At 39.8% G+C, this 13,112-nt stretch overlaps 2 protein-coding genes across 2 annotated transcripts in view; both read right to left on the bottom strand.

Moving 5' to 3' along the window:
- Nucleotides 1–1,061, bottom strand: part of LOC310940659 (guanine nucleotide-binding protein G(o) subunit alpha-like) — a gene marked incomplete at both ends in the record, with an annotated part of 30,453 nt that extends 29,392 nt beyond the window's left edge. The window contains one exon of the mRNA XM_083905648.1: nucleotides 932–1,061. Within this exon, the coding sequence (XP_083761774.1) occupies nucleotides 932–1,061 (130 nt within the window). The remainder of the gene's footprint in view (nucleotides 1–931) is intronic.
- Nucleotides 1,062–3,491: 2,430 nt separating this feature from the next.
- Nucleotides 3,492–12,168, bottom strand: LOC310940941 (ethanolamine-phosphate cytidylyltransferase-like). The gene is made up of 12 exons (XM_083906002.1): nucleotides 11,901–12,168; nucleotides 9,051–9,139; nucleotides 7,803–7,964; nucleotides 7,560–7,711; nucleotides 7,419–7,460; nucleotides 6,566–6,704; nucleotides 6,395–6,477; nucleotides 6,185–6,262; nucleotides 5,838–5,903; nucleotides 5,226–5,291; nucleotides 4,739–4,827; nucleotides 3,492–4,580 (listed from the first exon to the last, which is right to left on the bottom strand). The coding sequence occupies exons 1-12, from the start codon at nucleotides 12,026–12,028 to the stop codon at nucleotides 4,463–4,465; spliced, it is 1,212 nt and encodes a 403-aa protein (XP_083762128.1). The 5' UTR covers nucleotides 12,029–12,168; the 3' UTR covers nucleotides 3,492–4,462.
- Nucleotides 12,169–13,112: the final 944 nt, after the last annotated feature.

The raw sequence follows: 13,112 nt of genomic DNA, 5'->3' as shown, positions 1-13,112 counted from the left end.
GTAACCCTGGAAACGGCCTTCGTAAAACAGGAAGTCGCTGCACATTCACACGTGTTTGAAGTAGTGTTCACACCTAATCGTCCACCACACTTGGGTTCAATGTTGACGTGACTCCCGATTGAGTTAAAATGAGTCTCTAAAGTAACAGCAGAGTCCAGGCACCGTTTACCAGTTCCCTCCATTAGCTCCTTTAGCGCCGTTAGCACGCCTACAGTCGAACTGGAGCGGTCTGTTTATTAAACGAAAAGGACTCATTTTAACAAATCGGGTGTCACGTAAACATCGCGCGTGTCTGTCGCCATGGAAATGCGCCATGTGTTAGCAATGTTAACATTAGCGCCGTTAACGTGCCCAGCATATTATCAGAGGCGGAAAAAGTACTAAAATATTTTACTCAAGTAAAAGTACCAATACTTTGATGAAATATTACTCAAGTAGAAGTAAAAAGTAGTTAATTTGAAATGTACTTTAAGTAAAAGTTACTTATTTACTTTGCGTGGGGTGTGAGGGTGGTAGAAATATGACTAGGGGTCAGAAAACTATGTTGGAGCTCACGCGCCTGGCGCGATACAGGATATTACGTCACTTTTGGCGCCCTCTATGTTCACGCGCCAGTGCTGGTGCTAATCACATCATCATTCGTCTGGTTCCCCCTGTAAGTGGGGACTTTACTCAAGTAAAATACAAAATCCTGATTTTAAATTATACTTAAAACATACAAAATACACAAAAAAAGTATTCAATACAGTAACTTGAGTAAATGTATTTTGTTACCTTCCACCTCTGCATATTATATCTTTAATTGGACACCCCCCCCCCTCCCCCCTTTCACCTGGGGCCGCCAAACTTCCTTGCAACGCCCCTGTACATTGAGAGAATGAGGATGAACTCCTCTCAGGTGTGTTTACGTGATGTGGACGCTCGCTCTCACCTAGCAAGAGTATTTTAACCACGTTCATGTCGCGCTTGGCGGACTCGTACAGGTCTTTGTCTATCTTGACACTGAGTGTCCTCGCCTTCTTCTCCTCCTCCGTGACTTCGGTACCGAGGCACAGTCCCATCCTGAGCTCTCATCTCCTCCCCCGGCGGCCACGGCCACGGAGCGGGAAACAAAGGCAGGGGGAGTCCACAGCACAACTGGCTCACCGACAGAGTCTCTGTGCTCGCTGCATACTGCTCCTCCTGCTCCTCCTCCTGCTCCTCCTCAGTGTTTCCCTGTGAATATCACAGTTTGCTCTGCAGAGACTAAAACTTTTCAAAAGTTCAGGCCATCACACAAACATCCAGTGGCGGCGGAAAGTGATTTTACGCATCGCTCCACGTCTTCTTCTCCTTCACTGTCAGAGGCAGCTGTTGATTTTACGCGTGGTAACTCTTTTTTTTTCCCCCCTCGGCGACCGCGGTTCAAACTCTGCTCTGCCGCCTTGGCAAACACCCCGAAGACATAATCCTGGTGCTCTCCTCCTCCTCCTCGTCCTCCTCCTCTTCCTCCTCTTCCTCCTCCTCCTGTGCGGTCTCTGCTGCTGCTCCTGCTGCCTTTGGCGCACAGATGGAAAACTTTCAGACTTCCCTGGGAAGTGACGCGCCGGGGGGACGAAAGTGCTGACCGTGCAAATGCACGTTTGTATCCTGTCTGCTCAGGCCTCAAACAATTCATTCATTCTCCATTTTTTTTTTACGGTGGGTATTTATTTATTTATAATAATATTTTTTTATTATAAATGATTTAATATTACATTTATAATCATTTATTTTTAATTATATATAAATAAATAAATAAATAAATAATTGTATATACAAATAAATAACTTAATTAATTATTTCTTTATATAAATAAATAAATTAAGAAATTGATTATTTAAATAAATAATTAATTATGTATACAAATAAATAACTTAATTGTTTATTTATATAAATGAATAAATGTATCATTTAAATAATTAATTAATGTATTAATTTATTATATAAAAAAATAATTAATCAATTAATTGATTAATTAATTTTTTAAAAAGGGTCAATAATTCATACTGATAAACACATCAGACAAAAACGAATGAATGAATGAATGAATGAATGAATGAATGAATGAAATAAATAAACAAAAAACAAAATTAAATGGATACATCAACAACTTAAACAGTGTCAAAGGCCAATGAGCATGTTTACTGTGACGTAGAAGAGTTAGAGGTTCCTGCATAAATTCCTACAGTAGCACTGACCATACATGGGTCATATTGTGCGCCTTTTTGATTTTATAGGTTAAAAATTTTTTTTTATATATAGCGGGATAACCTTGATTACAGCTACTACAGTGCACATTCTTTTTTGTTTTTATGCACTTTGAGGTGTACAGAGGACAGAATGAGCAAAAATGTCTTATTTCAAAGTGAAAAACACAACTACTACTAGCTCGATCTATCAATTTATAGGCCTTTCGTGCATTTGCGCTGGTTTTTAATTTTAAATTCGGTTTGAAAATGTGGCCCAGCTGAGTTTGTAATCTAGCCCCGATGTAGAATCTTATAGATGGAACAAACAAGTTAGGATATTGTATTTCTGAAGGAGGCTTTCTATTCTATTTACTACTTTCAAAGCCCCTATAAACAGACATAAAATGACGACAACAGTCCTTTGGTGTTTCCCAAACCTCAAAATGACAATTTCTTCAAACAGACAAGTTTTTATAGAGTTCACAAACCAAATAAATTCACTTTACTGTCAAAGTGGAGCAAAGAAACTGGAACTTATACATATTTAAAGGTCCAGTGTGTGACATTTAGCGATTTTTTATTGGCACTGTACACCCCAAAAGTATGTAAGTGAATAAAAGCTTCAAAGCTCTCAAATTATTACCTACTATTGCAACTGTAGCTGATGGAGCTGCACGGAGAAGTTCTTCCCCCACATTTCATTATGGACCTTTGGAGGATTTAATAGAAATAGGTGCAGGAACTTCCACAGTTTTGGATCTACAGGTGGATAAAAGAGGAAAGAGGTGAAGAAAAACACATGAAGGCTCACGCCCAAAAGCTTTTCCAATATAGTTGTTTCTCGACAGGAGACTGTGAATAAATATTTCTACATAGAAAATTACAGCAAGGAATATACATAGTGCACATGTAGAGTAACATCTTTATGCTTCATCGTGTGCAGAGGAGCCTAATGTTCCTCAAAGAGAGAGAAGAATCAGACGGGGTTCTTCCTGCAGAAGCTCCAGTGGGACGACCCCAGGCTGGAGGATTAAAGGCTCTTTTGTATTCACAGTGAGGTGACGGTTTGTTTGTTTTCTTTTTTTTTTGTTCTGATCTGGGATCAGCGTGAATGGAACAGGAGCAGTCAGATTTAGCAGTTCCTAAGTGACTGTGGCCTCATTTCACCGACTCACTGAACCGTGACTTTGTGCTGATCCAACAAAGACTTCGACACCAGGCTGCACACATTATGCTTCAAGCTGAAATACAAAGCACACACACACACACACACAGATGACACTTTGTCAAGAACACTTTATTTAATAAAGGGGAAGTCCACACAGTGCAGTAAAATATCCACTGAATAAAATTTAGAAACATATTTTTCTTGTTACCATTAAAAAGCCCTTACAACGAGCAGGACAGAACAAACACAATCATTTCAACAGTTTCTCCCAAATCTTTTAGTCGTTGGATTGTCTTTAGGAAAAACAGAGGAAGTTTTTACTTCACACACACTCTGCTGTGTGCACATTTCCTGAATGTAGACCAAAGAAAGTACAACTGTACCCAAAGTTAAAGGAACAAAGCAGTAGTTCAGGTATTTTCACACAGTTCACAGCTCTGGCATCAGTTATAGCTTTGGGAATGAGGCACTACTGACATTTACAGCGCAAATACTTGCTACTCTCGCTCTCTCACTCACACTAACACACACATATGGTGCAAATTCAGGTCGCTAAAATCCACAGTTAAAATTTAGAACACTACTTCACAGATAATTCAACAAAAAAAACCAAATTATTTTGGGATTGGATTAAAAAACATAGATATGAACCATTTCTAAGACCGATGAATTAAAACATGGTTAAAGACAATGTTGTGTTAACATTACGTCAATAATAATAATAGATAATGAGACAATTATAATAGCACAAACACAGATGCGTGAAATGTGTGTGAATACAAACATACATAAATACACAAGATAAAAATAAAGCTCTCTTAGGAGGAGGAGGAAGTGTAAAGGGAATTTGCAGCTTAAAATATTGAAGTATATGTTAAGTATTTTAGCAGGACTGTGCACCCACAAGACTACTAGATACCACCAGGCTCTCAGGTGTTCGTCTCACCTGTAGCCAGGACTAAATTAGGACAACATGGACCACATGTCTGGGTCACTTGTGTCCGTATTTTTATAAAAGAACAAAAACAGAAAAGGATTTAATGAGGCAAAGACTCCGTTAAAACCCAGGTTTGTGATGGTTTTGCTAGTGAGAAGCCTGGACCTGAGCGTCACCCTGCTCCTGCTGCTCTCTCTTCTTCATGGCCTCGATCACCGCCATCTCTTTGGCTTCCTTCTTCTGGTTCCTGGCTTCAAACTGCAGCCTACAAAAAAAAACAAAAAAAACAAAGAGAATGATCAATACTGAGAGAGGTGGTGCTGGTTCGTGCTGCCCTTTGTTGGCCAAACTGTTTTTTCTGTCGTAAAAATACCCTGAAGGGACGGTGAAGTAAATTAGATGAAGAATGGGTGAGTATCTGACCTGTTTTCAATGATTCTCTGGACGATATCATCAGTGGTGAGGTTGTTCCCACTGTCGATGGTCCTGAATATGCCCCTCCTCTTAGGCTCCTAAAAGCACACACACTCACGGTTATTTTAACTGTACTAAGTGAATTTCTCAAAAGATGGGCTAACACACCCAGATACAAGGTACGACTAGATAATGGAGAAGCATAATAACCGCGCCGTGTCGAGCAGAATGGAAAAGTGCCACAAGTCAACAGAGACAAAAACATGACGTAAAATAAGCGAAAGATAATGGATATGGATCATTCACATGCTAACAATTAGCCACAAGCTAAACTGGAACACAAACACTAGCAAAAACATAACTTCTACAACAACAATAACACTGACATTTTGAGATGAAATACATTACAAAAGGGACAATAAAAACATTTATCTTAAATCTAATATAAATAGAAAAATAATATAGGTACAGCACAGTCATGGGTGTTGAAACTCACAGCGTAAGGGTTTGAACCGTCCTTGTCTGGAAACACCTCCGTCTTGCCATGACAAACCAGATCCACCTGCAGTTACACACAATCATTATTCTTTGTTCCGTCCTTCAAAATAAGACCAGATACCTGTATGTGTGCAGATGAATTCACTGTAAAGAATCAGAACCATCCATTATCTTATATTTTATACAGTATATGATGTAAACCATACAATATTATAGTAAATATAATCTGGTTTAACTGCACTTTTCAAACTGGGAATCACAATATCGGAAGATTTGAGAAAGTATCATCACAAGATGATAGAATAGAATAGAAATACATTAAATACATGTATATTAAAGAGACAGTCTTTTTCAATTCATGGGGCCATAAAGTTGATGATTGGTCTGATACTGTCAATTGTCCATAAGGGGGCGCCACAGTATTTAGTACTGCATTTGTTTGGTCTGTGAGGCAGAGGGTGATCTCTTTTTCTACACTTCACTGTGTGTAATGAATGAATGATATTGTAGCTTAAACCATTTCATCCAGACATCATTGTTTAAATGAAGAGATAAATACCGCTATAAAAACACCACATGAACAGACTAAAACCAGGCAATAGCAACTGACCTTAAAGTGATCCAGCAGATCTTTGTCCACTGTATACGGCGCACCAATCACCACCTCTGACACATACTAGAGAGGGACAGGCAGACAGAGAGGGCGTTTTAATACACTTTACACGTTGTTTAAATGTCATAGTTTAATCAAAGTGTAACTACAAAATACCTCACAGACAAGTTTCAGGTCTGTGCAACATGTTCATACGTTTTTTTTGAACGTCAAACACAAACACACATCATGCAGATGGTGCCACAGACTCATTGGAATGAGGGGCACAGAGCCAGGTTCAGCATGCAGTGCTGTGAGTGTGTACAGCAGAAATACTGTACATGTGTCCTGCTGTTATCACTCACCCTGCAGGCCAGGACACTCAGGGTTCTCTCGTGAATGTTCATGATCGGATAGTTCTTCCCCTTGTAGCGGTTCACTTCCTGAAAGAGGTGAAGAACACAGTGACAAAACAGAATTACTACAATAACCCAGGTTCCCACACCTCAAATTCAAATTGTGTGTATGTACCTGCATGTGAGAGTGAGATGGATTGTGTGTCTAATTGGACGTACCTGGTCAAAATGCAGACCTACAATGACGTAGGGCTTCTCTGCCTGTTTGTACACCATCTCTAAGAAGTCAACGTGACCAATATCTGCAAAGGATTTAAGGTCAAGGCACAAACCACGACAGCAATGCTCGTCATAACTCAAGTCTGCTCGTGTCAAACGTGCAAAAGATACGGAAGAGGTCAAAAGCTCCGGCCACATAGATGATGGTGTCTCCTGGCTGAGGCTCGTTCCCTGAGGCAAACTGGATGATTTTCTGAGACGTTTGGAGGAACTGAGACACTCCTGTCCATGGACTGTTGCCTTTAGGACCCTGGAACGCAAAAACATGACAACTTCTGTCATTTGGACAATGTGACAAAGACTTCAGCGTTGTTTTCCACCTGTTCAGTTTACCACGGTGTGGTTTAGAACAGTTCACCATAATCAGGGTGTGTGGGCCTAATGGTGATTGCCACGTCAGCTATGTGAATAGCATGACGTCATACCAGCACGACACAGTGTAGGCCATCAATAAATCCCAAGAAGAAGAGCACAGCACTGAAAACAAAGGCTAACAGTGGAGGACAAGCAGCATTTTGTGTTGTTTCTGTCCATCACCAGAAGAAGACGAGCTTTGTCTGAGAGTAGGCTGCAGCCTGCGCCGTTTCCCTGTACTGACACATAGTTGATTCACTATCAGACCAATCAACAGGCTGCAGTGTGTCTAAGTTCCACCCTTCAGGCGCTACTGTGCTTGGTGCCCCAACAGAAAAGCGCTAAACCTGGGACTGGACAGATGAGTTAGTTGGTAGGGGTGGGAATCTCGTGATTCAATTCAGAACTATTCGATTCATGATGATTCTGGGATATTTTATGTCGATTCTGAATTGTAGTAAATGAGAATCACGATTCTTATGTGAATCTATTTTTTTTTGGCAGACCCCTATCACACTGAACTAAACTAATCACCTGGTGGAAACAGGAGGTGACGTGTAAAAAATATCACAGTTCATTTATAGAGTCGTAACAAGCAAGTAGCACATACCTTTCCAAAGTTGTCTGTATGCTTCTGGTAATCTGGGTTATCCTGCGGAAATCATTTAGATGGAGGATTAAATTAGTTTTACAACAAAATAAACAGTTGTTGATTAACACACACTGACTGAACACAGACACAATAACTCACCAAGTTGCTGTGATGGGCTTTGGTCATGAGCAGCATACGTCCCACCAGGTCAGTGGTGGACACGCCTTGTGTGCGTTTACATTCGCGGTATCGGCCTTCGCGCTTCACCTCTTCATACGTGTCCTTGCCGTCTACCGTCAGCGTGATGTCGTCTGGTGAACAATGACATTAGTTTTTATTGCGCTCAATAATCAACTTGGGCATGATGCTCGAAAACGGGATTCAGCAGGGAGAGTCACTCACCTCCGTGCACACAGAAGTCACAGTTGTATTTGTCCAGAGTCTCGAGGGTTGTGACGTACGGCGCTCCTTCAACGACCTCATCCACCCACTTGATAGCCCGCACCATTTTGTAGCGTTCTTCCTGAGTGAACACTGGAGGACCCTTGTGCTTGGAAATCTCCGCTTTAATAAGGGATAGGGGAATTACGTGCTTATCATTGGTGCACCACTAATACATATATTTCAACTGTTTTACTTGTAACACTTTATAATAAGTACAAACTATTAGCATTAGTTGAGCATGGATAAATATTGAACTCATCATTTATAACGCATGAATACTCATTAGTATGTAGTTTATAAACACAGTTATACATGATTTACTCATCCCATGAGCTGAGGAACAGTGTCCAAATATATGCTGTACTCAAGCAGCCAATCAGCATCCACCTACAACAAACAAGGCACTGCTCTCTCACCTCTCTCTCTGTGTCCAGCAGTCGCTCAGTACATGCTAACACTTCAGCACATGAGTAAAACATTTATAACTGTGTTTATAAACTACATACTAATGAGTATTCATGCGTTATAAATGATGAATTCAATATGTATTCATGCTAAACTAATGCTAATAGTGTGTACTTTTTTTAAAGTGTTACCATTTTACCTTTATGTCACATCACATCACTAAACAACAAAGATAAAACTAAAAATCACATACTACGTGTTACAGTTTTGTCATGACCAGTTCCTCAGAAATGAGGTTTTGCCTCATTAGGACCAGGTTTTGGACTCCATGAGGACTTATGGTCCTAACAAGGTCAGTGTTGTTGTAAGACACACACACTTGTGTAACTCAAATAAACATTTGTTTAGAAGATAAATATTAACACTGTGCTGTCAAACCACCTGTTCAACAAAAATATAGCGACGTGGTGCTTTGACCATTTTTGGTTGCAGTCTTAACTTGACATGTAAATAAATACAGTGCCCCCCCCCCCATTACGATCACAGGAGCAGCAGAGACCGATGAGAGAGGAATCTGTTCTCTTTCTTTTAAACTTCAGCCAGGATTATTACTTATTATCTACTCACTCTGTTATCGAGGCAAATACGAGTACAGATCGGGATTCTGTAATGGACTTAATAAGTGGACCTGATTGTGGAGCATCTCACACCCCGACAATCACAAATACTCTACATACATACAGTCAGTGTCTGTCACAGGAATATCTGGATCAGAATAAGAAGAATAAGAGAGCGTTTTACCATCTGTATGCACTCCGACTGTGAGGTAGTCTCCCATGGCTTTGGCCTGGCGTAGCTGGTTGGAGTGACCATAGTGCACCATGTCATAACTGTGGAGATACAAAAAGAGACCGCTATCATCAGCATGGAAAATAATAGATACGGCAATCGCTCAGAGAGCGGTTAGTAAGTGTTCAGTTAGAAATAGTAAATATTAACGCACGGCCAGTTCGCAATCCTGCAGCTCTGGGTCGCAGATATCATAGAGATCTTTCACTGGCCAATCCTGTTTAACATATTTGTTTTAATTTGTTATATTATTCTAGTTTTTGTTTGTTGTGACCTTGCACAGGAGAGAACACGGTGTGACAGTGACAGACTGACAGCTCCTCCTTCGAATGGAAAATGGGAATATGATAAAGGTTAGAGGGGGAAAGGTAAAAGTCAAAGACACTTGATCAATGTGGCCAATGTTTGTTTGTTTTCTGTCATTCAGTAGCTTCTACAGTTGGTGTTTGTTTGTTCAAATGTGCTTTCGTTCCACACCCTGCAGTTTTTTAATTCCGATGCCAACAAAATATTTAGGACTGCCTAGCCCAACCACTAAGTCTAAGCCCTTTCACAATACCTGCTAATGGTGAAGGCACACTGCAGAACACTTTAAATATTTTACTAGCAAGAGTAAGCTCCTATTACACATTTAAGCTAACTCAACTATTAGTTAGATAAGTTACACACAGTGAGTCTTTAGAGTTTTGTAAGGGGTAAAATAGTACTTGGACGCTTTTCCCAGTTAGAAAATTAATTCTAACTGGTCACTTTTTATTCAAAGGCCTCTGCGACAACACGTTTGTATCTGCTGGTTATTTCCAACATATCCGACAGCCTTTATAAAGGAGGTTGTCAGTCACTGTACTTGCATGGGCCAGGACTTTCCTCAGTAATGCCATTAGCACAAGCTGCTGGTCTGAATTTCTTCACCAGTAATCCTCCAACCTCCCTTTCCTTCCCTGATCGGGATCATCTCAGAGCTGGAGAGTGGGGTATATGCGGATCTGTCGTGACCCTATGATCAAATTACCTTTCATATTAAATCATTCAATCCTAACAATTTATCTTTTGCCGTTTAAAAGCCCTAAACTCTGTACTCTGTAAGGTTATCTGGAAAACAATGCTATTGTGTATTTACCTCATCTATGGTACAACATACTGTTAGTATAAGTCGCCCCTTTATCCCTCAAAAAAGGAACCCCAGCTTATGAGACCAACACACTGAACAACATGTTCACTATGTTTGTTATTAATAGCCACCACATGAGACAGTTTGCTTGCTAAGTGACAGTGACCCGGCCTTTTTGCTGTGTAGCAGAGGAGTTCCAGGAATTAGTTACCGCCGTTCACATGAGGAGTTGTGTTTTCAGCTGCAGCCCAGTCGCATGGTTGACAACAGTCAGAAAATAAGAATGTAATCATCCAGGACTCTAAACGGGCTGATATTTGCCATTTTTAACTCATCTGCAATGGCCAGTTATTATTTGTTAATCGACCAATTATTCTCAGGAACATGAGATTGTTTTTTATCCAAAACTTTTTTTTTTTTTTTTAAATACTGTACATAATTGCCCAAGCAGTCATAAAAGAGCCGGTTATTGACCATTCCTGTTCAATAACCGGTTAATGACGTAAAGTTTTTTTGTGTAATCTGTTGTCATTAAACAGTTATGCTTTATCAAATGGCAGAATTCTTTATTATTATTATTATTATTATTTTTAATAATTAGGAGTAGGAGTGTGGGAAGATTAGTTTTTAATGTGTATTAAAAAGATTTACGGATAAAGTTCTATTGGTTGAAAAGCAACCAGTCCCTCTTATTACCCTGTAAGGATTCCTAGTGTCTTATCCTCAGTGGTGGAAAGAACCTTGTCCTCAATTAACCATGACACCATGCCATGCAAACACAGTGAGCAGCCGAGATATGACTGCAAAGACTACGCAATTTACTATCTGTCTGTTTATAAAGCGGGGCTTATCAGTCAAATACAACATTCACAACTTTATTAGGCACAGAGGACACCTAGTAAAGGGACAGAGTGGCGCCCGGTGTTGTCTTCTGTTGTTGTAGCCCAGCTTCATACGTCACTTAGTATTGTTTTTAGTGTCTGTCTGTTACTGAAGTTACTGAAATCCACTGCCTCTACCAAGTGCATAGCTAAGTAGGAGGGAACTGGACTTGTAATCAGAGGTTTGTCGGTCCGAATCTCGGCACAGGTCAGCCCAGATGCTCCACAGATGTAGATAATCGCTGCTTATTGTAATTTTGTAAATTGCATAAACATTCAGTGCTGGTGTGCAATGAGTATGTGTGCAAATAAAACACTAATTCAGGTTCAAAGCCCCTTAAGTCACATCTCTCCCTCATTCTGATGATGTTTGACCTTCAGTAGGTCGTCTTGACCATGTCTGCAGGTGCTGCCATGTGATAGGCTGGTTATCAGCTGCTTTAACAGTTGAACAGGTGTACCTAATAAAGTGGCCAGTGAGTGAACAGATACGATGTGGGCTGGGGCTATAAGCAAATACTGACATTTAGAAGTTGTTTTCCAGTAAATAATTGTTAAATTTACGTTATTATGACACAAAGACACCGTTGGTTTAAGCCGACACGACAGTTACGATAGCTTAAGGGTGCTGAAATGGTTCAACTCCAGCTAAGTTGTGATTCGTGTAGCTAGCTAGCATTAGCATGCTAACCCACCAGTGGTTCGCGATATCGCTACGATACATGCGAAGTGAAACATGGCGAGGAAAACAAAGAGCTAGAAAAAGATTCATAAAACAGCAGACAGTCCGTGAAAGCCACGCACACTCACCAGCCGTCACACCACAAGCGGACAACACGCTTCCTTTTCTCCGGGCTGCACACCGAGCCAGCCGGCAAACTGCAGCCGGCTTCCTCCCGCTGGTCGTCGGCGGCGGTGTGGTGTCCGTTTTTGATCATTTCGACGGGGTTCGCACAAAAAGCAGAGCGCTTTTGTCAGAAAATAAACACGGGCTGAGGTGTTTAGTTGCAGTGTTTGGCTTTGACACGTCTTCTTATCTTTGAAGCGTCCTCTTCTCGTCTGTCGAGCTCAGACACACAGTGACACTCCGCCGGCCAACGCCTCCTGTGCTACGTCATATCGAACGAACCCTCACATGCTGCTGGAGCTGCGTCGAAAAAAAAACAGCTGATTGCGTAATGACTCCTGTCAGTGAGTGGCAGAGGTGGAAAGAGCACTGACACATTCTACTTCTAGTAAAAGTACCACATTGTACTACAGAAAGTCATTAAAGTAAAAAAGTAGGGTCAAAGTTCTTTTTTTTAACAAAGTTGGGTTTCTTTCTTGTATCACATGTAAACATGTAATAGCTCTAGTAGACATGTATTACATAATGTAATTAATTAAATTCTTCTCAGTCAAAAATAACATTTAATATATCCAATGTAAGGATACAATTGCAATTCATCCATATGTGTTTGTATAAAGATATATTTACAGATATATTTTATTCAGTTGAAGACGCTGTGGATTTCTGCAACTCAATTAAAACTATCCATAATTAAATTAAATTCAGTTTTCACGAGTCAAAATGACGTTACGTATGCTCTGTAATAACCACTTCAATAATCTGTGATCAATCGATGATTTGTCAAAAATACATTTTTCTTTACGATCAATGAAAATGGAGATCACAAAAAATTTAAAATGAGAAACACTTTATTGTCTCAGAAATATCACACCGTCCTTTAGCATATATATGTATATATATTTATATATATATACACATATGTGTGTGTATATATATATATATATACACACACATATATACACATGAAAAACACTTTGTCTCAAAAATATCACACCTTCCTTTAGCACATATATATATTTGTATATACATATACATACATATGTACATATGTTTATACATATATATACACACACATATATACAGACACACATAAATGTGTATATATATATATATATACACATATATACACATATATATATGTGTATGTGAGTTTTGGAATGCTGGACACTAGC

Source organism: Microchirus variegatus, assembly GCF_963457635.1.
Source record: "Microchirus variegatus genome assembly, chromosome: 19".
Classification (NCBI taxonomy): Eukaryota; Metazoa; Chordata; class Actinopteri; order Pleuronectiformes; family Soleidae; genus Microchirus; species Microchirus variegatus.
Note: the sequence above shows the minus strand (reverse complement) of the source record. Positions and strands in the feature narration are given on the sequence as shown.

What these genes read in the sequence shown, in the direction of transcription:
- LOC310940941 (XM_083906002.1), bottom strand. Translation starts at nt 12,028, where the DNA reads ATGATCAAAAACGGACACCACACCGCCGCCGACGACCAGCGGGAGGAA. An exon ending in TGAGTGTCCTGGCCTGCAGG is followed by an intron (nt 5,904 to 6,184) that starts GTGAGTGATAAC and finishes GTCCCTCTCTAG; the next exon opens with TATGTGTCAGAGGTGGTGAT. An exon ending in ACGGTTCAAACCCTTACGCT is followed by an intron (nt 4,828 to 5,225) that starts GTGAGTTTCAAC and finishes GTGTGCTTTTAG; the next exon opens with GAGCCTAAGAGGAGGGGCAT.